At 41.0% G+C, this 26,813-nt stretch overlaps 1 protein-coding gene across 1 annotated transcript in view; it reads right to left on the minus strand.

Moving 5' to 3' along the window:
- The window catches only part of gfra1a (gdnf family receptor alpha 1a), a 176,613-nt gene extending 152,221 nt beyond the window's left edge, over positions 1-24,392 (minus strand). The window contains exons 1-3 of the mRNA XM_038303133.1: positions 23,964-24,392; positions 23,382-23,681; positions 21,852-21,932 (exon numbers count right to left, since the gene is read on the minus strand). Coding sequence (XP_038159061.1) covers positions 21,852-21,932; positions 23,382-23,681; positions 23,964-24,000 — 418 coding nt within the window. The 5' untranslated portion in view covers positions 24,001-24,392. The remainder of the gene's footprint in view (positions 1-21,851; positions 21,933-23,381; positions 23,682-23,963) is intronic.
- Between the last annotated feature and the right edge of the window lie 2,421 nt (positions 24,393-26,813).

Here is a 26,813-nt window from a genome sequence, read left to right on the forward strand (position 1 = left end):
CGACCTCTTCGCACTATGCGCGTCAGCATCCGCTGACCCCGCTCCGTCAGTTTACGTGGCCTACCACTTCGTGGCTGAGTTGCTGTCGTTCCCAAACACTTCCATTTTCTTATAATACAGCTGACAGTTGACTGTGGAATATTTAGGAGCGAGGAAATTTCACGACTGGATTTGTTGCACAGGTGGCATCCTATCACAGTTCCACGCTGGAATTCACTGAGCTCCTGAGAGCGACCCATTCTTTCACAAATGTTTGTAAAAACAGTCTGCATGCCTAGGTGCTTGAATTTATACACCTGTGGCCATGGAAGTGATTGGAACACCTGATTCCAATAATTTGGATGGGTGAGCAAATACTTTTGGCAATATAGTGTATATATATATATATATATATATATAAATTGTTTGCACTGCATTGAGTATGAATATTAAAGTCAACATCCAGGCATTTCTGGATATGAGATAAACAGAAGTTAAGGGAGAAAGTTCTGGAAAACAAAAACCCAAATTGGGTTATTAAACAAAAAGCCACGATCTTCAAAGATTCCAATCAATGGCAGCTAAATTGAATGTGCATTTTTTGTTTCAGGCTCCTCCTCTCCTGTGGAACCAACTACCAGTTTTAGTCCGTGAGGCAGACACCCTGTCTACTTTTAAGGCTAGGCTTAAAACTTTCCTTTTTGATAAAGCTTATAGTTAGAGTGGCTCAGGTTATCCTGAGCTATCTCTATAGTTATGCTGCTATAGGCTTAGACTTCTGGAGGACATAGGGACCCCCATTTCTTCATTCTGCTTCATTTTCTCTCTGTTCTCCTATTCTGCAGAATCTGTTAGTTCAATCTCTAACCTTCTGCTCTCTCTGCTTTTCCTCAGAGTAGCTTTGCCTCGTCTGTTCCTGTTTGGCTGTGACGTCATCCTGGAAAGAAACATCAGCTGTGCTGCTTCTATCAACACCCTTGTTTATAGATATTGGAGATCGGCCTTTTTTCCAGTGTGGTCCTGTTTCTCTGACCGTGACTGAGTGGATGTGCTCTCTTCGTCCTCTGGCATGGGAGCTGCCTTGGAGCTCGTCTGCCTGGCTGTGTGTTTCCTGGACGGGGCCGCCTTTTACAGCTGCTTTTTGTATCTCTGCTTCTGTCTCCTTGAACCCCAGTCGGCCTCGGCAGATGGCCGCTCACACTGAGCCTGGTTCTGCTGGAGGTTTCTTCCTGTTAAAAGGGAGTTTTTCCTCTCCACTGTCGCTACAAGCATGCTTAGTGTGGGGGATTGTATTTGAGTCAATGAGTCAATGCAATCAACTGGTTTTCCTTAGATAGAAAACTTTGTATCAATTTGACTGTATGATCTGGTTGAACTGTAAAGTGCCTTGAGATGACATGTGTTGTGAATTTGGCGCTATATAAATAAACTGAATTGAATTGAATTGAATTCTTTAGTAAGCTGTTGATCTAAAAGACTGCCGCGCAAATGTTAATGCGAACAATATTTCTCCATCGTAGCAATGCTTCCTCTGTGGCTACAAGTGAGCAGAGTTGGCTTATTGGGCCGCTGTCTGGCTATGAGGTAGTCCATCAAAGTAAAGACATCAATCTGATCAAAGGAGGGGTTTACATATGCTTCAACTGACCGAGCTTCACATTTCACTTTTTATATATAGCCTTCCATTTTTTAAACTATGGTCTATCACATGATATCCACTCGAAAATTTGAAGTTTGAGGATGTAACACGGCAGAAGAGGTGTGAGTACTTTCATCCTGCAAAAGTATCACAAAGTGCTTTTTCACCAGCCGTAGAAAAATGTGAGCAATTGTAGAAGAATGGCAGCTGTCACAGTTGGGACGGCCTCTGTCAGTCTGAGTTCGTTCAGATGGACTGAAGCAAAGGGAAAAAGTGCTTCTGTGTGACAAAGACAGTTATTTTTTACAGAAACCACAGATGCAGAAGCCCAATCTGTAGCCTCACTAATATCCAGGGTTTGGGGCTCAATCTTGTAGAGTTTTCAAAATTAAACATTATTTTCACAGCAAATATGCTTCACAAAACCAAAAAAAAATGAAGGTGAATTGACAGCAAATAAAACAGAAATGATGGGACAAAAGCTGCATGCTACCGTCTTAGGTAACAATCAATACTTTCTTTCCTTGTCTTTCTATTATGAAATGTAGCAACAATTTAAATTTTGTAAGAAGATAAATTAGGTTAAATGAGTTACCACTAATCCTGAGTTTTTATTTTTTTATCTTTAAGCAACCACAACCTGATTTCAATAAATCTATTTGAAATAATTTATCTCAGGTTCAGGCAAAAAGTACTTTTTTAACCAAACATGCTGATAAATCGCAAAAAAAATAAGTTTTTTATCAAATATTCCAATAATATTTATAAATATAATCCAACATGCTCTGAAAAAAAGGACTAAAAACATGCAGATTTTATTGTGTACCAGGAGGAGCATTGTTCAGGAATACAGTAAGAGAAAATGACTGGCATTGTTATCTATTTCCTGGGCTACTTTGATCTCCAGCACCCTCAGCTAAATGGTGTGGAAGTAATGCTAAGTCCACTTGAATCTCAGAATAATGCTCAGCGTCTCTGTGGCGCTCCTGCCTGCACGGATCACTGGCTCATAAACATGGCAACTGGTGAAAGAAATGCAGCCATTACATCTAAACTCAGCTCTCTCTCTCCTGGGTCACAGGAAGTGGTGCGTCTAACAAAATGACCTTTTTTTTTCCTGCCCTATGTGATGCCAGACTCTCTGATTGCTGATTTATGAAACCTGCTTTGTAAAGTTCGAAAGCCTGTTTCATCACATCATGTTTTAAAGGAAACTTTACAGCATCTTCTTTGTAAAGTGTCCTCAGATGACGTGTTGTAAATTGGCGTTATACAAATAAGCTGAATTGTAAATAATAGTTCAGTGTGTGGCTGAAGGTTGAGCGTTAGTCTAGCGTTACGTTTGGTCTTTGCAAAAAGGCCAGGATATGCTAAGATAGCTTCCAATCAAACTCTAAGAGAATATGTGACGTAAAATTGAAAAAGTCGGCCTGCACCAATCGATCAGCGGATGTAACACGTTAAAAATTTAGCAGTCATAGCCTGTATATTTAGATTAGCGGTGCACAGATTAAACAGCCTCAATTTCGTTATATCTGGGAGATTGTTGATCAGCTGACCCTTAGAGTGGAAACCAATCTTTTCCACGGATCATATCTACCTCCGCAAAGGTCTGAAAATAAAAGCTCTAAACCTTGATTTAGATATTAAAGCAGTAATCGGAGAGGTTTTTATTATTTTATGGGTAGTGATAAACGCCTTTCAGTTAGATAAGGTTTTTGATATAACAACTGACTATGTTGATTATAAAAAAAAAAATCTGAATCAATTAAAATCTGAATGGGAATGTTAGCCTTTTTAAAGGTCAGGAATCAGTGATCGGCTAGGAACCTGCAATTAGTGCACCCTTAATTTAAATTTATTTCTTTGGGAATATTAGGTTTTAATACCTAGTGATGGAAAAATACAGTTGTCACTATTTTTAATTTTTTGTTTTGAAGTTTTTTATGAATATATATATAATTATTTGTGTTTTTTAAGAGGTGGGGGTACACTCTGCAACAGACAGGTCTAGGCAGTGCTGGATTTTCAAAATAAAATCCATTTTAATATTACATTTTCCTAAGCTATGGAATGATATGCCTTTGTGCATTAGACAGGCCTCTTCTCTTGCTATCTTTAAGTCCCTTTTTAAGACTCGTCTTTTTTCCTTGGCTTTTGGCACAATGTGAGAGGTTTCACTTTGTTTTATTCTGTTTGTATACTATTATGTATTTTATACTCCATCCTTTCTATTTTATAATTGCATTGTGTTTTATGATTGTGTACAGCACTTTGGTCCTGTCCTGTCAGTGTATAAAGTGTTTCATAAATAAAGTTGGTACGGTATGGTATTTTATTAACTTTTTTAAAACTCTCATTATGATTAGAATAATTGCAAACATTTTGAATGAGCGGCAGCCTTTATAAGGCTGTGGTGGCGCTACAATCAATTGAGAAACCATGGTTAGAAGAGATCTGAAAAAAATGGAAGCAAAGATAGCCTCACAGGGCGGCCTAAAGCCCACTGCGCTCATTAAGACAGAAAAAAGAAAGAAAAATTACGGTCAGTTCAGGAGTTTTATAAAACATGAGTCAAGAAATTGTCTATATACCAAACTGAACGATTGTTGTTCTCTACTTCAAATAAAACAAAACACAATTTTAAAATGGAAACATTTTCTATGTTATTATTTTATTTTTTATTTAAAAATTCAATATATAACATGAATGCATAAACACCTCATTTTATGTCAGTGTTAAATTCTGTTTAAGGTAACAGACCATTAAAAATGTCTCTGGACCTTATTTTTAATTGGTTACCTCTGTTATAAGATGTCATTCATGAGAAGAAACGGATGATTAAATGAACAAATAAGAAAACATCCTAGAAACACATAGAGAAGCTGTCTATGAGCTTTAAACCGATGTGACTGTGGCTCAGTACATAGAGGGGTTGTCTTACTGTGAGAAGGTTGCAGGTTTAATTCCAGCTCCGTCATGATATGCCTTTCCTGATACAAGTTTCTCAATAAAAACGGTCTTCTTCCCAAATCCTACTTTATTATATGTCCGACTTTGTATAGGTCAGCTATATAACTATCTATCTATTTTTATACTGCATATATTGCTTTTTTCCTACTATTCCAAATTTCTATACGACTTCCTGCAAAAAGTAAACAAATAGAAATTGAATCTCTGCTGTTTTTGAAGCCTACTGAGGCTTCTCTCAAGCCCCTGAAGATTTTAAGTGCTGACAGTGTGTTCAGAGGTGCGCCAGCATGGCTCCGTTGAGCTAAGATGTTGACAGAGTATTTTCTAAGAAGTCACCAGCCAAAGCCACTGCAGTGGTAATTGCTTGTGTTTCACAGCAGAGAAGTGAGTGACTCACTGGACTCTCCAGAGGGGGAAATGCACTGTGCCCCTGGTGGAGATCTGAAAATAATTAGCTAGATAAACCCAGCAGCACAGCAGCAGGCCGTATGCACGTTCAAAACAATCCACGGCTTCGATATATTAGTCATTTCTCAATGAGTGCAAGTAAACCAGGGCATAGGAGCAAGTTGCCAACAGCTTACAGCAAGTTGCTCTTTGAATTGGACGAGATAATTATCCATACATTACGGCATACATCCATAAGAGTTTTCTTCATTTTTAAAACTTAAACTTGTGCAATGCAATACCCTACATATTATTAAATTCAAATTATTGGGGTTATTAGTGGCAAGAAGGAAAGGGCAATTATGGAGGGGGTGAATGAGACTCAATGAGAAAAAAAGAGAAATCCCTGGTAATTACTCTGTAAATAGCAGATAGAACAGAGCCGAGACAAATAGATTAAAAGGGCCTTCTGTTTTCATTTTAATCCCTATTAATCAGTCGTCACAGATTGATTTGATTTGCTTTTGTAACCCCATTAAATAGAGCCGAGATGACAGCGAGACTCTCTGATGGTATCGGGCTGACGTTTGTGGGTGTGTCAGTGGGAGCAGGTGTTCAGTGTGGAGCCAGAGTGGGTCTGAGTGTCTCAGCATCTGTGGACTGGATGTCTTAGTGTCACTGCAGATTATCTGCCAACACTCACACAGATGTAGAATAACAGGATTATCCAGACTGCTTTTTGATCAGATAACATGGGAACACCAAACTCTTCTGTTAACATGAATATACAGAACAAAAAAACACTCGTTTCAAAGTATTGGTTTATGTTTTCTGATGGCTGCTTCTTGATATGATTTTTCTATAACGGTGCTTTCACACTGAATATGGAAAATAGATAGAATAAATCAAATGACGTGCATTTGCTCCACTCGCTTTTCACCAGAAATTCACCAGATGAGCAACAGTAATTCAGACTCCACAACATCCTGGAATCTGCCAACATATTCTCATTTTCAGTTTGTATGAAATCGTACGAAAAGTTATGCACAGTATTTCGTACGTTTTGGACGTTTTTCCTCGAAAAAACAGATCAGTGCGCATGCGCAGCCAGACAGACGAAAAAAGCAGATCCGTGGACGGACGTAAAACTGGGAAAAACAGAGCAATAACTAGAAAATTTCTAAAGAAATTTTGAGGGGGGCCACCTACTGCCCGTCTGGGTAACTGGGCCAATACGGCCCTGGCAAGTGACATTGGGGCTCCCCAGACCAACTGCTTACGCCTTTGAGGGCTGCTGAGGGAAGGAAAGAGGGCTAGGTCATGGGCAAAGAGAGCTGTGTGCCACTTGTGCTGAAATCTGGGAAATAGACGTGCACAGCATATGATGCACAAGGGTAATATGGGTTGTCCATATTGAACCGCAGTGGGTAAAGCGCAGTTGGCGGGCTCCGCCCGCCTGCTAGGAGCCCTTGCAGCGATGAAAAAAATCACCAATGGCGGGCTTCGCCCGCCTTCTAAGAGCCATTGCAGTGATGAAATCACCAATGGCGGGCTCCGCCCGCATGCTCAGAGCCATTGCAGTGATGAAATTACAAATGGCTATGAGCAATATGCCAGAATGTATGAGTGTGTATAAGGAAGAGGCTTTTATTCTGTAGAGTCCCTGTAGTCTTATTTTGAAAGTCTATCATGGATGTGCATCAAAAGATGGGTCATGCCCAGCAGTGATATAGAATCCATTTCCAAATGTTAAATCACTGGTTTTCCATGTTATTAGGTGAATAGCTGCTGTATTACAGAGTAAATGGGAGACTTTTATTGTGAAATTTGCTCTGGGGTGTGTTTTGAAAAGGTCACTAGAGTCTAATAAAAACAACCTGGAAGAGTTTGGGTCATAATGTTGAGCCATTTGCATCAATTATTGCATTAGTATAATCTAGAGGCTTTTATTTTGTAGGGTCCCTGGATTCTTATTTTGAAAGTCCAACAGAGTTGTGTTTAGAGAAAATGTTCAGACCCAGCAATGATAGTTGATGACTTTCCAATCGTTAAATCACTCTTTTTTCCATGTTATTAGGGCAGTAGATGAAGATGAAATGGGAGGCTTTTATTTTGAAATTTGCCTTAAGGTGTGTTTTAAACAGTCTCCTAGAGTCTATTCTCTAAAATGGGGTTGAGTTTGGGTCATAATGTTGAGCCATATAGGGCAATAAATATATGTAAAAAATATAGAGGCTTTTATTTTGTAGGGTCCCTGGAGTCTTATTTTGAAAGTCTATCAGTGTTGAGTGGCAAGGGAAGTGTCATGGACAGCAGTCATATAGTATCCATTTCCTAATGTTAAATCAGTGCTTTCACCCTCCATTAGATTAATATGTGCTGTTTAAAACAGCAGAGGTAAAATCTCTTTGAAGCACGGTTACCTTGACAACGCTTAACGAGCCTGTCAGTGACAGAGAGAAAAGCGCAGCACTATCGTTCCTTAGCTCTCAGGCTTTTTTGAATGGGAGCAACAGCTCCGAACAAACGACTGCTTAGCAAAAATCGTATGAGTTATTCAAAAAATTTCTTCACCGTGAGCGTCAGCGATCCTTCGACTCCAACTATGCCAACTTTGGTGTATGTGTGTCATTCAGAAAAATATTTATGACGAGTTTAAAACACATAATGTCATTCGTTTTTCTCCCCACTGCTGCTCCAAAACCAATGGAGAAATGCTCTGATTCTCATCGACTTTAGGTCGGTCTGGAGCGTTTTTAAGGAAAAGTATTAATCCTACCGTAATTCTGAAGACATTGTGTGGGTCCAGAGGTTTCAGCCTACAAACTGACCAAAAATGGTGACTGTAGCTCCAAATATGTGGCCGTGAGGCAAGAACAAAATGTTTTATCTTAAAAAAACGACAGCCTGCTTCACTGCAGCAGGCTGCTGCAGAAGCTAACTGTCAGCTAGCTTCCAGGTGCTTACCCTCCAAACAAACGACTGCTGAGAAAAAACCGTAAAAGGTATTTGAGAAATTCTTTCAGTGAAAGCAACATCTATCCTTTGTCTCAGACTGGGGTAACTTTCATGTCTGTAGGTCTTTCACAACCCAAAACGAAGCACAAACAAAATGGCTAATCCCACCTGCTCCTCCCTTTGTTTTAACTGCAGAATCACACTCTCACTCACCTTTAAGCTGCTAAAGCACCCCTCCGAACAAACGACTGCTGAGTAAAAACCATAAATGATATCTGAAAAATTATTTTTATCTAAGCGACAGCTATATCTTGTCTTCAATTGGAGTAACTTTCATGGCTGTAGGTCATCTACAACCTGAATGGGAAGAGAAAGAAAAAGACAAAACGTTTTCTCACACCTGATCTTTTAATTGAGCTAGCTGCAGCAGGTCCCTCTCACCCAGCTTTCTGGTGCTTAAAATGTCCTCCGAACAAACGACTGCTGAGCAAAAACCGTATGAGTTATTCAAAAAATTCTTTCACCGTGAGCGTCAGCCATCCTTCGACTCCAACTATGCCAACTTTGGTGTATGTGTGTCTTTCAGAAAAATATTTATGACGAGTTGAAAACATATAATGTCATTCGTTTTTCTCCCCACTGCTGCTCCAAAACCAATGAAAAACGGCTCTGATTTTCATCGACTTTAGGTCGGTCTGGAGCGTTTTTAAGGAAAAGTATTAATCCTACCGTAATTCTGAAGACATTGTGTGAGTCCAGAGGTTTCAGCCTACAAACTGACCAAAAATGGTGACTCTAGCTATAAATATGTGGCCGTGAGGGCGATTTTAAAATGTTTTTTGGTCTTAAAAAAACGGCTGCCTCACACTCTAGCTTTTCAGTCTCTCCACTCTAGAAGGGTGGATTTTGCTAAAACTTTGTGGCGCTTGAGGTCTGATTATACAAAAACCGTAGCAGTTATCAACATACCGTCTTCAGTTTTAAATAGACGAAGGATTTATCTACAAACTGAGCTTTAAACTGTTTTTCTACATGAATGTATGCCGACACAGTGAGGTGCTGTTTTTTATGCTTTTTTTCCCTCTCCCCATTCATTTCCTATGGGATTTTTTTTGCGACGTTTTCGCTAATAATTCGCAAACCTTCGGACTAATGAGAAAGTTTTATACAAGCACGCATCGCACCATTGGTCCCTACGCGTGTGCCAACTTTGGGCCCGATCCGACGAATGGTGCGTGACTAGTTACACGCCGAAGTTTTTAGGGGACGAGGAGAACTATAAGCTATAACTAGAAAATTTCTAAAGAAATTTTGAGGGGGGCCACCTACTGCCCGTCTGGGTAACTGGGCCAATACGGCCCTGGCAAGTGACGTTGGGGCTGCTTACGCCTTTGAGGGCTGCTGAGGGAAGCAAAGAGGGCTAGGTCATGGGCAAAGAGAGCTGAGTGCCACTTGTACTGAAATCTGGGAAATAGACGTGCACAGCATATGATGCACAAGGGTAATATGGGTTGTCCATATTGAACCGCAGTGGGTAAAGCGCAGTTGGCGGGCTCTGCCCGCCTGCTAGGAGCCCTTGCAGCGATGAAAAGAATCACCAATGGCGGGCTCCGCCCGCCTGCTAAGAGCCATTGCAGTGATGAAATCACCATTGGCGGGCTTCGCCCGCCTTCTAAGAGCCATTGCAGTGATGAAATCACCAATGGCGGGCTCCGCCCGCATGCTCAGAGCCATTGCAGTGATGAAATTACAAATGGCTATGAGCAATATGCCAGAATGTATGAGTGTGTATAAGGAAGAGGCTTTTATTCTGTAGAGTCCCTGTAGTCTTATTTTGAAAGTCTATCATGGATGTGCATCAAAAGAGGGGTCATGCCCAGCAGTGATATAGAATCCATTTCCAAATGTTAAATCACTGGTTTTCCATGTTATTAGGTGAATAGCTGCTGTATTACAGAGTAAATGGGAGACTTTTATTGTGAAATTTGCTCTGGGGTGTGTTTTGAAAAGGTCACTAGAGTCTAATAAAAACAACCTGGAAGAGTTTGGGTCATAATGTTGAGCCATTTGCATCAATTATTGCATTAGTATAATCTAGAGGCTTTTATTTTGTAGGGTCCCTGGAGTCTTATTTTGAAAGTCCAACAGAGTTGTGTTTAGAGAAAATGTTCAGACCCAGCAATCATAGTTGATGACTTTCCAATCGTTAAATCACTCTTTTTCCATGTTATTAGGGCAGTAGATGAAGCGGAAATGGGAGGCTTTTATTTTGAAATTTGCCATAGGGTGTGTTTTAAACAGTCTCCTAGAGTCTATTCTCTAAAATGGGGTTGAGTTTGGGTCATAATGTTGAGCCATATAGGGCAATAAATATATGTAAAAAATATAGAGGCTTTTATTTTGTAGGGTCCCTGGAGTCTTATTTTGAAAGTCTATCAGTGTTGAGTGGCAAGGGAAGTGTCATGGACAGCAGTCATATAGTGTCCATTTTCCAATGTTAAATCAGTGCTTTCACCCTCCATTGGATTAATATGTGCTGTTTAAAACAGCAGAGGTAAAATCTCTTTGAAGCACGGTTACCTTGACAACGCTTAACGAGCCTGTCAGTGACAGAGAGAAAAGCGCAGCACTATCGTTCCTTAGCTCTCAGGCTTTTTTGAATGGGAGGAACAGCTGCTGAACAAACGACTGCTGAGCAAAAACCGTAATAGGTATTAGAAAAATTCTTTCAGTGAAAGCAACATCTATCCTTTGTCTCAGACTGGGGTAACCTTCATGTCTGTAGGTCTTTCACAACCCAAAACGAAGCACAAACAAAATGGCTGATCCCACCTGCTCCTCCCTTTGTTTAAACTGCAGCACCACACTCTGTCACCTTTAAGCTGCTATAGCACCCCTCCGAACAAACGACAGCTGAGTAAAAACCGTAAAAGGTATCTGAAAAATTATTTTTATCTAAGCTAAAGCTATATCTTGTCTTCAATTGGAGTAACTTTCATGGCTGTAGGTCATCTACAACCTGAATGGGAAGAGAAAGAATAAGAAAAAACGGGTCCTCAGTCCTTAGCTTCTAACTGAGCTAGCTGCAGCAACACACTCTCACTCACCTTTAAGCTGCTAAAGCCCCCCTCCGAACAAAGGACTGCTGAGTAAAAACCATAAATGATATCTGAAAAATTATTTTTATCTAAGCTACAGCTATATCTTTACTTCAATTAGAGTAACCTTCATGTCTGTAGGTCTTTCACAACCCAAAACGAAGCACAAACAAAATGGCTGATCCCACCTGCTCCTCCCTTTGTTTAAACTGCAGCACCACACTCTGTCACCTTTAAGCTGCTATAGCACCCCTCCGAACAAACGACTGCTGAGCAAAAACCGTAAAAGGTATTAGAAAAATTCTTTCAGTGAAAGAAACATCTATCCTTTGTCTCAGACTGGGGTAACCTTCATGTCTGTAGGTCTTTCACAACCCAAAACGAAGCACAAACAAAATGGCTGATCCCACCTGCTCCTCCCTTTGTTTAAACTGCAGCACCACACTCGGTCATCTTTAAGCTGCTATAGCACCCCTCCGAACAAACGACTGCTGAGTAAAAACCGTAAAAGGTATCTGAAAAATTATTTTTATCTAAGCTAAAGCTATATCTTGTCTTCAATTGGAGTAACTTTCATGGCTGTAGGTCATCTACAACCTGAATGGGAAGAGAAAGAATAAGAAAAACGGGTCCTCAGTCCTTAGCTTCTAACTGAGCTAGCTGCAGCAACACACTTTCACTCACCTTTAAGCTGCTAAAGCCCCCCTCCGAACAAATGACTGCTGAGTAAAAACCATAAATGATATCTGAAAAATTATTTTTATCTAAGCTACAGCTATATCTTTACTTCAATTAGAGTAACTTTCATGGCTGTAGGTCATCTACAACCTGAATGGGAAGAGAAAGAAAAAAAAAAACGTTTCCTCACACCTGAGCTTCTAATTGAGCTAGCTGCAGCAGGACACTGTCACCCAGCTTTCTGGTGCTTAAAATGTCCTCCGAACAAACGACTGCTGAGCAAAAACCGTATGAGTTATTCAAAAAATTCTTTCACCGTGAGCGTCAGCCATCCTTCGACTCCAACTATGCCAACTTTGGTGTATGTGTGTCTTTCAGAACAATATTTATGACGAGTTTAAAACACATAATGTCATTCGTTTTTCTCCCCTCTGCTGTTCCAAAACCAATGAAAAACGGCTCTGATTTTCATCGACTTGAGGTCGGTCTGGAGGGTTTTTAAGGAAAAGTATTAATCCTACCGTAATTCCGAAGACATTGTGTGGGTCCAGAGATTTCAGTCTAAAAACTGACCAAAAATGGTGACTCTAGCTATAAATATGTGGCCGTGAGGGCGAGTTTAAAATGTTTTTGGGTCTTAAAAAAACGGCTGCCTCACACTCTAGCTTTTCAGTCTCTCCACTCTAGAAGGCTGGATTTTGCCAAAACTTTGTGGCGCTTGAGGTCTGATTATACAAAAACCGTAGCAGTTATCAACATGCCGTCTTCAGTTTTATGCAGACGAAGGATTTATCTACAAACTGAGCTTTAAACTGTTTTTCTACGTGAATGTATGCCAACACAGTGAAGCGCTGTTTTTTATGCTGTTTTTTTCCTCTCCCCATTCATTTCCTATGGGAATTTTTTGCGACGTTTTCGCTAATAATTCGCAAACCTTCGGACTAATGAGAAAGTTTTATACAAGCACGCATCGCCCCATTGGTCTCTACGCGTGTGCCAACTTTGGGCCCGATCCGACGAATGGTGCGTGACTAGTTACGCGCCGAAGTTTTTGGTGGCGAGGAGAACTATAAGCTATAATAAAAATAATACGCGGAATAAATATGTGAGATAGTAGTAGGTGGGCCATGCCTTCGGCATGTGGCCCCCCTAATAATACGCGGAATAAATATGTGAGATAGTAGTAGGTGGGCCATGCCTTCGGCATGTGGCCCCCCTAACTAGAAAATTTCTAAAGAAATTTTGAGGGGGGCCACCTACTGCCCGTCTGGGTAACTGGGCCAATACGGCCCTGGCAAGTGACATTGGGGCTCCCCAGACCAACTGCTTACGCCTTTGAGGGCTGCTGAGGGAAGGAAAGAGGGCTAGGTCATGGGCAAAGAGAGCTGTGTGCCACTTGTGCTGAAATCTGGGAAATAGACGTGCACAGCATATGATGCACAAGGGTAATATGGGTTGTCCATATTGAACCGCAGTGGGTAAAGCGCAGTTGGCGGGCGCTGCCCGCCTGCTAGGAGCCCTTGCAGCGATGAAAAAAATCACCAATGGCGGGCTACGCCCGCCTGCTAAGAGCCATTGCAGTGATGAAATCACCATTGGCGGGCTTCGCCCGCCTTCTAAGAGCCATTGCAGTGATGAAATTACAAATGGCTATGAGCAATATGCCAGAATGTATGAGTGTGTATAAGGAAGAGGCTTTTATTCTGTAGAGTCCCTGTAGTGTTATTTTGAAAGTCTATCATGGATGTGCATCAAAAGATGGGTCATGCCCAGCAGTGATATAGAATCCATTTCCAAATGTTAAATCACTGGTTTTTCATGTTATTAGGTGAATAGCTGCTGTATTACAGAGTAAATGGGAGACTTTTATTGTGAAATTTGCTCTGGGGTGTGTTTTGAAAAGGTCACTAGAGTCTAATAAAAACAACCTGGAAGAGTTTGGTTGGTAATGTTGAGCCATTTGCATCAATTATTGCATTAGTATAATCTAGAGGCTTTTATTTTGTAGGGTCCCTGGAGTCTTATTTTGAAAGTCCAACAGAGTTGTGTTTAGAGAAAATGTTCAGACCCAGCAATGATAGTTGATGACTTTCCAATCGTTAAATCACTCTTTTTTCCATGTTATTAGGGCAGTAGATGAAGATGAAATGGGAGGCTTTTATTTTGAAATTTGCCATAGGGTGTGTTTTAAACAGTCTCCTAGAGTCTATTCTCTAAAATGGGGTTGAGTTTGGGTCATAATGTTGAGCCATATAGGGCAATAAATATATGTAAAAAATATAGAGGCTTTTATTTTGTAGGGTCCCTGGAGTCTTATTTTGAAAGTCTATCAGTGTTGAGTGGCAAGGGAAGTGTCATGGACAGCAGTCATATAGTATCCATTTCCCAATGTTAAATCAGTGCTTTCACCCTCCATTAGATTAATATGTGCTGTTTAAAACAGCAGAGGTAAAATCTGTTTGAAGCACGGTTACCTTGACAACGCTTAACGAGCCTGTCTGTGACAGAGAGAAAAGCGCAGCACTATGGTTCCTTCGCTCTCAGGCTTTTTTGAATGTGAGGAACAGCTCCGAACAAACGACTGCTTAGCAAAAACCGTATGAGTTATTCAAAAAATTTCTTCACCGTGAGCATCAGCAATACTTCGACTCCAACTATGCCAACTTTGGTGTATGTGTGTCATTCAGAACAATATTTATGACGAGTTAAATACACATAATGTCATTCGTTTTTCTCCCCAATGCTGCTCCAAAACCAATGGAAAAATGCTCTGATTGTCATCGACTTTAGGTCGGTCTGGAGGGTTTTTAAGGAAAAGTATTAATCCTACCGTAATTCCGAAGACATTGTGTGGGTCCAGACGTTTCAGCCTACAAACTGACCAAAAATGGTGACTGTAGCTCCAAATATGTGGCCGTGAGGCAAGAACAAAATGTTTTATCTTAAAAAAACGGCCGCCTCACACTAAGATGTCAGCAGCTGCACTGAGGCAGGCTGCTGCAGAAGCTAACTGTCAGCTAGCTTCCAGGTGCTTAGCCTCCAAACAAACGACTGCTGAGCAAAAACCGTAAAAGGTATTTGAAAAATTCTTTCAGTGAAAGAAACATCTATCCTTTGTCTCAGACTGGGGTAACTTTCATGTCTGTAGGTCTTTCACAACCCAAAACGAAGCACAAACAAAATGGTTGATCCCACCTGCTCCTCCCTTTGTTTTAACTGCAGGACCTCACTCTCACTAACCTTTAAGCTGCTAAAGCACCCCTCCGAACAAACGACTGCTGAGTAAAAACCGTAAAAGGTATCTGAAAAATTATTTTTATCTAAGCGACAGCTATATCTTGTCTTCAATTGGAGTAACTTTCATGGCTGTAGGTCATCTACAACCTGAATGGGAAGAGAAAGAATAAGAAAAAACGGGTCCTCAGTCCTTAGCTTCTAACTGAGCTAGCTGCAGCAGGTCAGTCACCTAGCTTTCTGGTGCTTAAAATGTCCTCCGAACAAACGACTGCTGAGCAAAAACCGTATGAGTTATTCAAAAAATTTTTTCACCGTGAGCGTCAGCCATCCTTCGACTCCAACTATGCCAACTTTGGTGTATGTGTGTCTTTCAGAACAATATTTATGACGATTTGAAAACACATAGTGTTGTTCGTTTTTCTCCCCTCTTCTGCTCCAAAACCAATGAAAAACGGCTCTGATTTTCATCGACTTTAGGTCGGTCTGGAGGGTTTTTAAGGAAAAGTATTAATCCTACCGTAATTCCGAAGACATTGTGTGGGTCCAGAGGTTTCAGCCTACAAACTGACCAAAAATGGTGACTCTAGCTATAAATATGTGGCCGTGAGGGCGAGTTTAAAATGTTTTTGGGTCTTAAAAAAACGGCTGCCTCACACTCTAAATTTTCAGTTGCTCCACTCTAGAAGGCTGGATTTTGCTAAAACTTTGTGGCGCTTGAGGTCTGATTATACAAAAACCGTAGCAGTTATCAACATACCGTCTTCAGTTTTAAATAGACGAAGGATTTATCTACAAACTGAGCTTTAAACTGTTTTTCTACATGAATGTATGCCGACACAGTGAAGTGCTGTTTTTTATGCTTTTTTTTCCTCTCCCCATTCATTTCCTATGGGATTTTTTTTGCGACGTTTTCGCTAATAATTCGCGAACCTTCGGACTAATGAGAAAGTTTTATACAAGCACGCATCGCACCATTGGTCCCGACTGGTTTTCCATGTTATTAGGTGAATAGCTGCTGTATTACAGAGTAAATGGGAGACTTTTATTGTGAAATTTGCTCTGGGGTGTGTTTTGAAAAGGTCACTAGAGTCTAATAAAAACAACCTGGAAATGTTTGGGTCATAATGTTGAGCCATTTGCATCAATTACTGCATTAGTATAATATAGAGGCTTTTATTTTGTAGGGTCCCTGGAGTCTTATTTTGAAAGTCTAACAGAGTTGTGTTTAGAGAAAATGTTCAGACCCAGCAATGATAGTTGATGACTTTCCAATCGTTAAATCACTCTTTTTTCCATGTTATTAGGGCAGTAGATGAAGATGAAATGGGAGGCTTTTATTTTGAAATTTGCCTTAAGGTGTGTTTTAAACAGTCTCCTAGAGTCTATTCTCTAAAATGGGGTTGAGTTTGGGTCATAATGTTGAGCCATATAGGGCAATAAATATATGTAAAAAATATAGAGGCTTTTATTTTGTAGGGTCCCTGGAGTCTTATTTTGAAAGTCCAACAGAGTTGTGTTTAGAGAAAATGTTCAGACCCAGCAATGATAGTTGATGACAATTCCAATCGTTAAATCACTCTTTTTTCCATGTTATTAGGGCAGTAGATGAAGATGAAATGGGAGGCTTTTATTTTGAAATTTGCCTTAGGGTGTGTTTTAAACAGTCTCCTAGAGTCTATTCTCTAAAATGGGGTTGAGTTTGGGTCATAATGGTGAGCCATATAGGGCAATAAATATATGTAAAAAATATAGAGGCTTTTATTTTGTAGGGTCCCTGGAGTCTTATTTTGAAAGTCTATCAGTGTTGAGTGGCAAGGGAAGTGTCATGGACAGCAGTCATATAGTATCCATTTCCCAATGTTAAATCAGTGCTTTCACCCTCCATTAGATTAATATGTGCTGTTTAAAACAGCAGAGGTAAAATCTCTTTGAAGCACGGTTACCTTGACAACGCTTAACGAGCCTGTCAGTGACAGAGAGAAAAGCGCAGCACTATCGTTCCTTTGCTCTCAGGCTTTTTTGAATGGGAGCAACAGCTCAGAACAAACGACTGCTGAGCAAAAATCGTATGAGTTATTCAAAAAATTTCTTCACCGTGACCGTCAGCCATCCTTCGACTCCAACTATGCCAACTTTGGTGTATGTGTGTCATTCAGAACAATATTTATGACGAGTTTAAAACACATAATGTCATTCGTTTTTCTCCCCACTGCTGCTCCAAAACCAATGGAAAAATGCTCTGATTTTCATCGACTTTAGGTCGGTCTGGAGGGTTTTTAAGGAAAAGTATTAATCCTACCGTAATTCTGAAGACATTGTGTGGGTCCAGAGGTTTCAGCCTACAAACTGACCAAAAATGGTGACTGTAGCTCCAAATATGTGGCCGTGAGGCAAGAACAAAATGTTTTATCTTAAAAAAACGACAGCCTGCTTCACTGCAGCAGGCTGCTGCAGAAGCTAACTGTCAGCTAGCTTCCATGTTCTTACCCTTCAAACAAACGACTGCTGAGAAAAAACCGTAAAAGGTATTTGAAAAATTCTTTCAGTGAAAGCAACATCTATCCTTTGTCTCAGACTGGGGTAACTTTCATGTCTGTAGGTCTTTCACAACCCAAAACGAAGCACAAACAAAATGGCTAATCCCACTTCTCCTCCCTTTGTTTTAACTGCAGCATCACACTCTCACTCACCTTTAAGCTGCTAAAGCACCCCTCCGAACAAACGACTGCCGAGTAAAAACCGTAAAAGGTATCTGAAAAATTATTTTTATCTAAGCTAAAGCTATATCTTGTCTTCAATTGGAGTAACTTTCATGGCTGTAGGTCATTTACAACCTGAATGGGAAGAGAAAGAAAAAGAAAAAACGTTTTCTCACACCTGATCTTTTAATTGGGCTAGCTGCAGCAGGTCCCTCTCACCCAGCTTTCTGGTGCTTAAAATGTCCTCCGAACAAACGACTGCTGAGCAAAAACCGTATGAGTTATTCAATAAATTCTTTCACCGTGAGCGTCAGCCATCCTTCGACTCCAACTATGCCAACTTTGGTGTATGTGTGTCTTTCAGAAAAATATTTATGACGAGTTGAAAACATATAATGTCATTCGTTTTTCTCCCCACTGCTGCTCCAAAACCAATGAAAAACGGCTCTGATTTTCATCGACTTTAGGTCGGTCTGGAGCGTTTTTAAGGAAAAGTATTAAGCCTACCGTAATTCTGAAGACATTGTGTGAGTCCAGAGGTTTCAGCCTACAAACTGACCAAAAATGGTGACTCTAGCTATAAATATGTGGCCGTGAGGGCGATTTTAAAATGTTTTTTGGTCTTAAAAAAACGGCTGCCTCACACTCTAGCTTTTCAGTCTCTCCACTCTAGAAGGGTGGATTTTGCTAAAACTTTGTGGCGCTTGAGGTCTGATTATACAAAAACCGTAGCAGTTATCAACATACCGTCTTCAGTTTTAAATAGACGAAGGATTTATCTACAAACTGAGCTTTAAACTGTTTTTCTACATGAATGTATGCCGACACAGTGAGGTGCTGTTTTTTATGCTTTTTTTCCTCTCCCCATTCATTTCCTATGGGATTTTTTTTGCAACGTTTTCGCTAATAATTCGCGAACCTTCGGACTAATGAGAAAGTTTTATACAAGCACGCATCGCACCATTGGTCCCTACGCGTGTGCCAACTTTGGGCCCGATCCGACGAATGGTGCGTGACTAGTTACGCGCCGAAGTTTTTAGGGGACGAGGAGAACTATAAGCTATAATAATAATACGCGGAATAAATATGTGCAATAGTAATAGGTGGGCCATGCCTTCGGCATGTGGCCCCCCTAATAATAATACGCGGAATAAATATGTGCAATAGTAATAGGTGGGCCATGCCTTCGGCATGTGGCCCCCCTAATTCTATGTTATTGAATGGTGCGTAAGATGCGCATGCGCAAGGATATCTTGTCTCGAGGCAAGACGTAAAAATACGACGAAATACGACGAAAAAAACGTCAAAAACGTACGAAATTACTGTGCATAACTTTTCGTACAATTTCAAACAAACTGATAATGAGAATAAACTGAATCTGCTGCTTGTTGATTTCACCTCAACATGGCAGATTGTTGGATTTTACAGAGCACACTGCTTTATTTATTTTGGAAAGCCGAACAAAACCAGCTTGGCTCCAACAGAGACGCTCCCAGTTTGGGGCATCCAGGAGTTCCGGCTGGATCTCAGCCGCTTCCCGTGGAGCTTCAGGTAAGGAGACGCCAAGTTCTGGAGCTCAGAGAAGATCAGAGGAAAAATGGCGCTGTGCCCCCCTCTGGTACTAAGGAACAGGAGATTGGAGGAGTCCTCAGGGCAGAGAGTACGGCAGAATGGGGGAGAGGAGGCGGTTGGCCTGGGCTAGCTCTAAAGGCTATCGGCTGAAGACCGATGCAGGATAGCGGTGTCTCTGCTAAAGCTAATGGAGGATGATGCACAGCTCTGTTAGGGCTAAATTAAAACGTCTTTATTAAAGGTGCCAACAAACCTGCTAAGAGCATTCATCCTGCTTCATCCTTTGTCAACATTAATTTCAATATCTTCCTTTTATATTGAAAAAGTCTGCCTTGGCTTTGTTCCTTCACCTTAGATCACAGCCTCATCTAATCCCTGATTGGTTTTCATGACAGGAAAACAGACACAAGTTCATTTTTCAACTGCTGCTGGTTTTTGCTTGGTTACCTCTGCAGCTGTGGCGGCGCTCTGCTTTACTGTATTCACTCAACCCGTTCCCTTTGCCTCAATATAATCTATACCTTTACCTCACAGGCTAATGAGCCGCCCTCTACATGTAAATAATGGTGAATAATACAAATTGTCTTAGCTGAAACAGAAAGTTGCTGCTCTGTGCCGATTAGCCGCTAAAAAGGCCACTTTGTCTCAACTTTAAGCTGCAATCATGACGCTCTGTCTCACATCACCCCTCCTTGATCGGACAAAGTGGGCATTTGTTTACAGTGCAGGCACAGCAAGGTCAATGAAGGTGCTTCCTAAAGGGGTGTTATTACATAGATATTCTCTATCTGCTGGTTTTCACAGGATATGGAAGGGCTGCTGCTCAGACAGCAGAACTCATGACGATTACGCAGAGATGATTGTATCTAGCAAAATACCACGTTATGCATGATTTTGATGAAGTAATACATGTACAACATAATTAAAAGCTCGAACATGTTGATTTTGTATAAAAAAGCCTCAATACTCTAACACCAATACAAGTTTACACTCCATGGTTGTTCTACTTTTGTGACCGCAAATATTTCCCCTAAGATAGTCTAATGTGAGGGAGAGACAAATGGGGCATCTTTCAGCCAGTTTACCAGCAGTGTGCAGCAATGGGTGGAGGAGGGGTTCTCATTGTTTAACTCTGTGCCTCAGACAGACAGAGACACCCCCCATCACTCAGCAACCCCTCCTACTTCTTGTTAAAAGAATTTAGAAGTATAGGAAAATGATTAAACTGTTTTTTAAAGACCAGAAATGCCAATTTCTCAGCTCATCCTGAGAGTAAAAAATAAATCCCAGGGTGTTTAAATCAGAGGATTTTTACTGGAACAGAGAAGCTAATGTGAAATGTAAATGTACAGCAGATAAACCTGTTTGAAAAACTAGTCGCTCCCTAAACTTAAACCAGGAACTAGAAAGTCAGGATTTTATTTTTCTTAAGCCATTCTGATGGTGACTTGCTGGTATGTTTATGATCCAAACCTAGTTTGGTTCAGTTTAAGGTCATGAACACATGGCAGGATGTCCGCCTTCAGGATTTTTTTGGTAGACAGTTGAATTCATGGTTCTATTTAAACCAGATTCAAGTCTTTCAGGTCCTTAAGCAGACCGTTATACTACCACCACCATACTTTACTGTTGGACTGAGGTTATTTCTTTGAAATTGTAACATTTTTTATAGACACAATGGGACTCACATCTTCAAAGGGTTTAAATTCTGTATAAAGCCCTTTAAGGAGCTTTTTTATTAATCTACAACTTATTAATTAATAAAAATGCAACTAACAGATGAATGTATTAGCAAACTACTCATTAGTTGCAGCCATACTCCTCAGAAGGGTTAGGTTTATTATATGCAGTCCTACAGCCTGTAGTCGGTTCATTTCTATGTGAAACAGACGGATTGCCTCTGGGGGGAACTTTGATTCTGGGTTTTTTAGCAGCAAATGTTCCTGACACTAAAACTACACACATAGTTGAAAGGTTAAACTCTGAAGAGTCATCAGATGTCAAGATTTAGTCCAAAAGCAACAGATTTCTGAGCGATTTCTAGAAGCAAACATTCCAATCAAAATGAAGGCTATTCACCGAATACTGACCAAGAAATAAAAAAGGACATGTCTCTCTGTATCTCCACCTGAAAAAAGGGAGCAAAGCGAACCTGAATCTGATGTGATACAGAATTTATCACCTGCTGTGCAACAAAAAACAAAAACCCAAAACATAAGCAGCAACATGAGGCAAAAGAGTGAAGAGGGGAATAACATCGCCATCTAGAGGCCAGACTGACTCCCAGGCTGGGCTCTGAGCAGATGCTGCTGATGCTCTTTATAACTCTCCACTCACAGCCTCTACAAACATGAGGAATTTATCAGCCAGGATGACAGAGAGAACGAAGAACCGAGAACCCAGCTCCAAAATGACAACAGACACACACACAGAGCATCTAAAGGCTTTTTTTATCCGCTGCCTGGTGAGACTGAACTATAGCTCCCCATGCAACATCACTTCCAGCTCGCATGCAGGGGGGAGAAAACAAGAGGAGAGAGCGAGGATGAACGCTTCCCCCCAGATGATCTCTGAGAGGACGGGGTGTCTGCCCCAGCTCAGGGCGGGGGGGGGAGGTTTGGGCGCTCTTACCTAAGATTGGAGCCAGGCGGAAGATGTCAGACAGACGTTTGTTCACCGGTTCGTACGGAGACTCCTCCAAGAAGTCGTTACCTGTAACCCCAGAGAAAAAAAGACCAACTCAATAGGTTTAATGTTTACTACCCATCACCCCTCCTGGTTTTGTTTATCATTTTTCTGGGGAGGGGGGGTTGTTGGCTTGGCCTGTATGTGACACGGGTTATTTGGGTCAGTCGATATCCAGGCTGGCATACAGCCACACGCTTGATTAGGCAGGTTGGTCAGCTGACTGGAAGCAGGCGAGGAACTGGACACAGTTAGGGGCTCTAAATAAACCCCCACTGGTGGGGTGGGGGGGTGGAGAGACACGTTCCATTAGCTGTAAGGGATACAGCTCAGGAGGTCAAGAAGCCACTCTCTGAATAGTGTCAGGTCTGACTGAGCAAGTTATTGTTTCTGTTCTGTTTAGTGTTTTTGTCATTTCTGTTTTCATCTTCCTTCCACTAAACACCTAGAAAAAAAGGTGGTTTGGTAGTCAGGAGGATGAGGATGGAGGTCGCTCACTCATGGTTCCAAAATTCATCTACATTTAGGAGGAGGCTCAGAGCTGGGTTAAGTTAATTTACTGACTGTTTAGGGCCCCCTGCTGGCCCCGACAGCTCCTGAGTCTACACCAGCAGTTTATAAACACCTGCATAACATAAAGATGCATCGATCAGCTCATAACAACTTCTAATAAATATATTCTGACTGCCTGATTCCAACTATAGAAATCTTGGGAGCCACATTATCCAAACTTGGGCTTAAATGCATTTATGCCTGAAGTGGTTGATGTGTTTATATAAGACATTTTTCTGTTAGTTATTTATTTACTTTTTAACGCCTTGATCAAAAATCAGCAGATATAAATTGGCTGGTTTCAGATCTCTGAACAATGAAAAGCTGAGCTGGGGGCCCGTCAATCATCCACCATGTCTGTTTCTAGACTTCTGGTTCTTTTCCATCCTGGGTTCTTGATTTTTAAAGTTTAGATAATAAACTTTGCTCACATCATTCCAACAATGTCTCATTAAATAGAATGGGTCTGTTATGAGAGGGTCTCTGGGTGTGGGTCAGGCCTGAGCCTGTGTGCAGGATCAGCCGAAGGTTCTGTTTGTTTGTGGGGTTTTATTTTTTGTAGATGCCCCCATGGTGAAGGGGGGTCAGGGGTCTCCTATTAGATAAAACATCTGGTAAGATTTCACTAACAAATCTCCTCCCCAGTGGATGGGGAGTGGGTGTGAGGGCTGGTCGGATCAACATTTGAAGGAGTTGCTGATTTTATTTGGGGTTTTTTTCTAAATCAGGGACAAAAATACAAATCATTTATTTTATTCTAATCAGACTTAAATTTGCAGTCCTGCCCAAGTAAAGAGATTTAAAAAAAAATCCTCAATGCTTCTGATTTCAATCTCACTACAAGGTTATTAAGCTGGTTCAGGTTTTTAAACCATAACAGCTCCAAACCAGTCAGATTGAGCTGCTGTAATGAAAAGTTCAAACCTTGTAAGGACTGATAGATCCCCCAGTAGATGCGCAGGCAGTTCTTCTCCTTCTTCATGCCTCTCTTGCACCGGCAGTTATACAGGGGACTCTGTTTGAGCGCCTCCATCGCGCTGCGGCACTCATCCCTGGCCTCCACGCCGGCCACCCGGCTGAAGTTGCTCTCCTTGCCGCCGGCCACGCACTGCCTCATCGTGCGGTACTTGGTGCTGCACGCCTGCTCCCGCAGACACTGCTCGCTGGCCCGCACGCAGTCCAGCCGAGAGGCGCGCAGGTTCTCCTCCGCGTAGGTCAGCACATCTGGAGGCGCAAAATACATTAAAATAAACCAAAGCATCCAATTATTTTCCACTAAAAATAAAAACATGAGGTCTAATCAATGATGCAGGAGAACATTAAGACTTTAAAAGCTGATTTTTTTAGGGATTCCAACATAGAAAAGAGCTTTAAGGCAGAAAAACCAGATCTATTTTTAAGTAAACATCTGGTTTAAATGATGCTGCGCTTTTCTGTTGTTTTTGGATCAGTCTGGAGTCCATGTGAGACTCCTGCTCTAATCAAACATCTCCTACTGAAACTTACCGAAAAGAGGCAGAAAACAGAACAGTGAGAAGATCATGGTTTCCCTCTGAGTGGAACAATAACCCAGAGAAACGGTTCAACACTAGTTTATTTCCCAGAGAAGTCCGGCTGGAAATAAATCCATGGAAAAAGACGCGGCGCGCGCGACCCCAGCCCGCCTCGTGCGAACAACAATAAAAAGAAACAATAACAATCAAACAAACAAAAAGAAAGAAAAAAAAGTGTCCAGTCAAGATTCTCTTCAGCTTCTCTCACTTTCTTTTCGATGCAACAGAAACGTCTTTCGCCTTATCTGGATCGTTCTTCCTTCAGTGCGGGATGGTCCGACCAGGCGCCGCGGGACACCAAGGACCCGCAGCTGCGGTGCGGTGCGGTGCTGTGCGGGTGTAGGCAGCGGGATGCTGCTGCTGCTGCTGCTGCTGCTGCTGAGTCTGAGCGCTCTCACCAACTGGAGTCCCGCCGCCGTCTACAGCGCGCTGAGCAGCAGGAGAGCGCCAGCTTCTACCCCCACCCTCCTCACCTCACCCTGCGATCCAAACGCAGCTTCCTTCCCATCACGGCGGAACTCCTTCACTGTCATCAGCACTTTATCATCACTGAAGAAAAAACACATTTCTAATCATTTTACAGCAGAAATCAAAGGAATGAGGGAATTGGATCTGTAATGGGTCTGCTGTGTGTGGGCTGCAGGAAGAGGGCAAAGAGCGCGACCTCCTGAGTCTGTTCATGACATGATGAGGAATATAGTGGCGAGCGGCTCCTTTCTGCTAATCACTTTAGATTTCATTCCAGGGTACTTATAAAGCACTTTCAAAAACCAGAAATTGTTTTACAAAGTGATCCGGACGAACAAAATTTATGAAAGCAGCACTGAAAATAAAACAATGCAACCGTTTTTGGCATTTCCTTAACCATATTTGGTTACTTTAACACAATTGGTTCATGTTAGCAGGGTAGGACATAAAACAAATACAGTATGATTAAATTAATGCCAAAAGCCGTCGCATTATTTTTTTCAGTGTAAGGTAGGCTTAAAGAAGACAGATCAATCACAAAGAACACAATAACTGACTCAAAAGAAAAGATAACTCATGCTAAGTTGAGTCCTTCAGGGGAAAAAGACAATGAATGACCCCTGAAAAGAGGAATTCATTTTCTGTTGCATGACATTACAGTAATCTCTCCCTACACAGCACACCCTTTGAACTTTATAGAGTGGACTTTCTCTACCACCACTAGTAGGCAATATGTTTTTCTTACATTCCAGCATACATATTCATTTCATCTTTAAAAAGTTACCGCCATAAAATTCTATTCATTCAGTTATTTCTTTAGTGCCAGTTCACATCATGTCATCTCAGGTCACTTTCCAGTTCATCTCATCATCCAGTCAGATTGATTCAAAGTTTTCTATCTAAGGAAAACCAGCTGATTGCATCGACTCATTGACTCTTCAGCAATCCCTCACACTACGCATGCTTGTAGTGACAGTGGAGAGGAAAAACTCCCTTTGAACTGAAAGAAACCTCGAGTAGAACCAGGCTCAGTGTGAGCGGCCATCTGCTGAGGCAAAAGCAGACATAGAAAAAGAAGCAGAGATAAAAAAAATGTCAACTGTCAACATATAGAGACATTAGGCAGGGCTCGATGTTATTAACCATTGCCCGATTGCCCGGGGTAAGTAGTTTTTATTTTTGGGAGAGTACAAATTTCATTGCATTTGCCAGCCGGGCAAGTGCAATGATCACAAAAAAAAAAAAAAATCACTTAAAACTACTTTAAAATCAGCAACATTTGCTGAAAACGACCAACAAGCGTTGCCGGCACCATTTTTGTTGTTTTGTGCACATTCTCGCGTGATTTTCCGCCAGATGGCGTGATTTTTGTCCACCTAGCGGTAATTTTGATGTAGTTACCAAAACGAAAAACAAGCTAGAAAGCGCTATCATATGGCAGCCTTCTGTACAGTGATGCAGGTCATAAAAAATGTTCTTTAATTTTTTTTCTCTCAGACATTGGAGAGGTGCATTTAAATGTTATAGAGCTAAACATGTTAGATTGGTGACCTGTTATGTTATTATTATTGTCTTGTTGCTGCATTTATTTTGTCAGGGAAAACTAATCCTGAGTCAGTTAAAAGTCAGGGAATTCTGAATTTATGTCAGACTGTGGAAACCCTGAATAAAATAACTATGTATAATGATTCTCTAGAAAAGTCACATTATATTAATAGTATTATCTTGTATAAACATACCGTGACTCTAAAATAAAAGTTATTCATTTGTGAGTTTGACTTCTGTCTTGTAATTTATCTTAAGTTTTTAACCTGTCAAGTATTTTTATTTTTTTTTTAACATTACCATTTATATTTTTCCAAGCACACAACAGTTTAAAGCAAAGTTTAGTTTGAAAAGAATGAGCAGGAAGGATTGAAAAGCATGTTAACACGGTAATGTAGGCTTGAGTTCATTATGTGACGCATGCAGATACACACCAGGAACCTGGAAACCTAAAAAATACTGAATTACAAAAAACATTTAAAAAACAAACATGTTTCATTGATATATATACAAAAATGAATATTAGGAACTATATTTGTCAAACATTATACTGGGCAAGTAAAAATTGTTTCTGGGCAAATGAAATGTGAAAGTCACTTGCCCAGAGGGCAAGTGGTAAAAATCCTTAACGTCAACCTCTGTCAGGGGTTTTATCCATAAATATCACTACTGTCTGCAGATTGTGGAAAAACTCTTCAACAGCAGGAAGAGGCTTTGAAAAAGATATAAACAGCTGTGCTCTCTACTTTCTCAAGAGTAAATGCTTTAGATGTGACCGGTGGCTCATTTT

This window comes from Cyprinodon tularosa, unplaced genomic scaffold (genome assembly GCF_016077235.1).
Source record: "Cyprinodon tularosa strain WSP-4 unplaced genomic scaffold, ASM1607723v1 ctg505, whole genome shotgun sequence".
In the NCBI taxonomy this organism is placed as follows: Eukaryota; Metazoa; Chordata; class Actinopteri; order Cyprinodontiformes; family Cyprinodontidae; genus Cyprinodon; species Cyprinodon tularosa.